At 38.3% G+C, this 2,475-nt stretch overlaps 1 protein-coding gene across 1 annotated transcript in view; it reads right to left on the reverse strand.

Annotated features, from left to right (window-relative positions):
* Window positions 1–330, reverse strand: part of srd5a3 (steroid 5 alpha-reductase 3) — a 6,607-nt gene extending 6,277 nt beyond the window's left edge. The window contains exon 1 of the mRNA XM_015058358.1: window positions 26–330. Coding sequence (XP_014913844.1) covers window positions 26–249 — 224 coding nt within the window. The 5' untranslated portion in view covers window positions 250–330. The remainder of the gene's footprint in view (window positions 1–25) is intronic.
* Window positions 331–2,475: the final 2,145 nt, after the last annotated feature.

The raw sequence follows: 2,475 nt of genomic DNA on the forward strand, positions 1-2,475 counted from the left end.
TTTTAAATTAATAATAATTTGTTACCGTTTCGGGACGTCAAACACTCGCAGCCACTCTGCACGGTGCAGCGTCTGTTTGGTTTTTCCGTAACGAATCAGATCCTGAAACAGTGTTAACAGACTGGACTTCCGGTACTCTCTCGGTAGCTGGGCTGAGGCTTTGTGAACGCTAAAAGCTACAAGGAAACACAGAGCCAGAAATAACCAGCAACTATCTATCAGACTAAGGCTGAGGGAGCTCCAAGTCATGTTTGAGCTCAGCTGGTCGTGGACATTGTTTTGTGCAGCGCAGAAAAGGGACCCCCGGAAAACGTTGACCGTGCTAATGGTTCCGCTGTAACATAAAAATTCCGAGGTTGTGACTCCAGAGGGCGCTCTTGTTTCTCTACCGTTCACGTTCTTGGTTCTTGGTTATCATTCTGTCTGTGTTGACCAGATGATGACTTTTTTTATATTTTGTCACGTTACATCCTTAAACCTCCCTATATTTAATTGGAACTGGATGTACAAATGAGTGCAAGTATGTGAAGTGGATAGAAAATGATACAGATAAAAAAATATATATATATTATACGTTAGTGCATGTCAAGTTAGTAGGAAATACAGTTTTGTTTTCAGCAAACAGCTTTGCAACGAAGCACGGATTTCCATAAGTGGTGTCCAGAAAATGCATTTCTGCATTTTTGGATGCATGGCAACCATAGCTACAAGTGAACTTAGTTCTTGCAGGTTGACCAATCATCATTGTGTGTTCCCTTTTCACAATGTGACTTTAAATGTGACTTTAAAGTCACATTGTCACATTGTGATTTGGACGGAAAACTTGGCTGGACTTTAGAGACAGCAGATTCCAGGATGCGTCTTGGAGGAGCACAGTATCCTGTCCGAGGAAATGTGGACTGCTTCCTGTTCTCCCTCCCCTCTTCCCAGTTCCCCGTGCCAAATATGGGACCCCCAGGTGGCCCTCAAAGATTTGCTGAAGGTGTTTGTTTTAACTGTAGTTCCCCAAACATTTTAGAAAGAAGCTTTCCAAAAACAACCAGACTGACAGACAGTTTAAGAACTCTTATGTTATTAATTCTTATATCTTTTATTCACTGAATCTGTTGGATTTGTTGGGATGCAAATCAGATAAGTTGACATTTGTCATTGCTGATTTAGAAAAACATAAGTCCAAGTTGGGTAAGTTAGAGGTCTTCACCAATCTTAAATCTGAAAATCTGACATGGTTAATATTGAATTGACTGATATGCATGGTGAAAGCTTAATTACATTGTTTATTTATTTTTTATCTTCACATTTAGTTTTGTGTTCACTTTCTATTTATCATAAGTAAATTCCCAATTTTGTAAGACGTGAAAGTACACATACTTTAAAGCAAAGTTCAATTTATTTTTCATCAATTTATTTTAAATAAAAATATATTTTTTGTTTTGTTTATCCGGTTGCCTTGTAAGCGGTGGCGCAGCCTCGCAGTTCAGCGGTATTGTTCTCCCTGATTCTTTTTGCAATGTGCCCACTTTAATGTTTCCCTCACAACAATGTAAATGTTTCATACAATTGGCTTCTTTCTCCTTTTGTGCTTCATCGTGTAAACGTTTTGTGGCCATTCTTTTTGCACTGAATTGTGGGACGCTAGCCTTTACAATCTTGAGGTCTGAGAACATAAACCACTCAATGGTGAGAAAATGGAAAACATTCATCAGCGCTGAGCGCCACTCCAGCCTCCTGGCGACCGCGGGAGCTGCCCGTCAATCATTGCAGTCGCTCTCGCGCAGTTCCCACACCGATATGCCGATATGCAGGCGATATCACCGATGTGTTCGGCAATGCTGACGATGCACCAAAACTCTGGTGGAGTTCATTGAACATTTTATTTCATAAATGAAGCTTATTTATAAAACGTTAGAAATAAATTATAAATAAACAAGTAATGAAATTTGTGATTTTAATTGAAAAAAATAAACAATTTCAAATTGCAATAATGCAGAATTCCTTTAGTGATTATTTGTAGCAAAGATGCATAGCAGCTAAAAAATACTTCTAACAGCGACATGTGAAAAGCTCAGGTCTTTCTGCTTATTCAGTGTATGGCCGATCTGGTGATTCACTGATTAATAAATGAATATAAAAACACATGTAATAGGAGATTTATTTTCATTTTTGTAGAATTTGAACCCTGTGAAGCTAAAATTATGCCACTCGAGACGTTTTTCAAGTCTGAAGTCCACTGCTGCTCCAGACATTACAAGATTTAATCCAAAGATTGCAGTGATATTGATATGGCTATTGTGAAAGAGGCAATTTAAAGTATTATTAAAACTCACTTATATTTGTAACAGATCATTCATAACTGGAACTTTTCCTGACAAAATGAAGATAGCAAAGCGACGTACCTTCTTTTGTGGGGGGGGGGGGGTGGGGGAAAATATACTTTGTTGGGACCCTCATTTTAAATATTTTAAAAAATAAGTT

This window comes from Poecilia latipinna, unplaced genomic scaffold (genome assembly GCF_001443285.1).
Source record: "Poecilia latipinna isolate Pla-1442-1.1 unplaced genomic scaffold, P_latipinna-1.0 Scaffold63, whole genome shotgun sequence".
Lineage (NCBI taxonomy): Eukaryota > Metazoa > Chordata > Actinopteri > Cyprinodontiformes > Poeciliidae > Poecilia > Poecilia latipinna.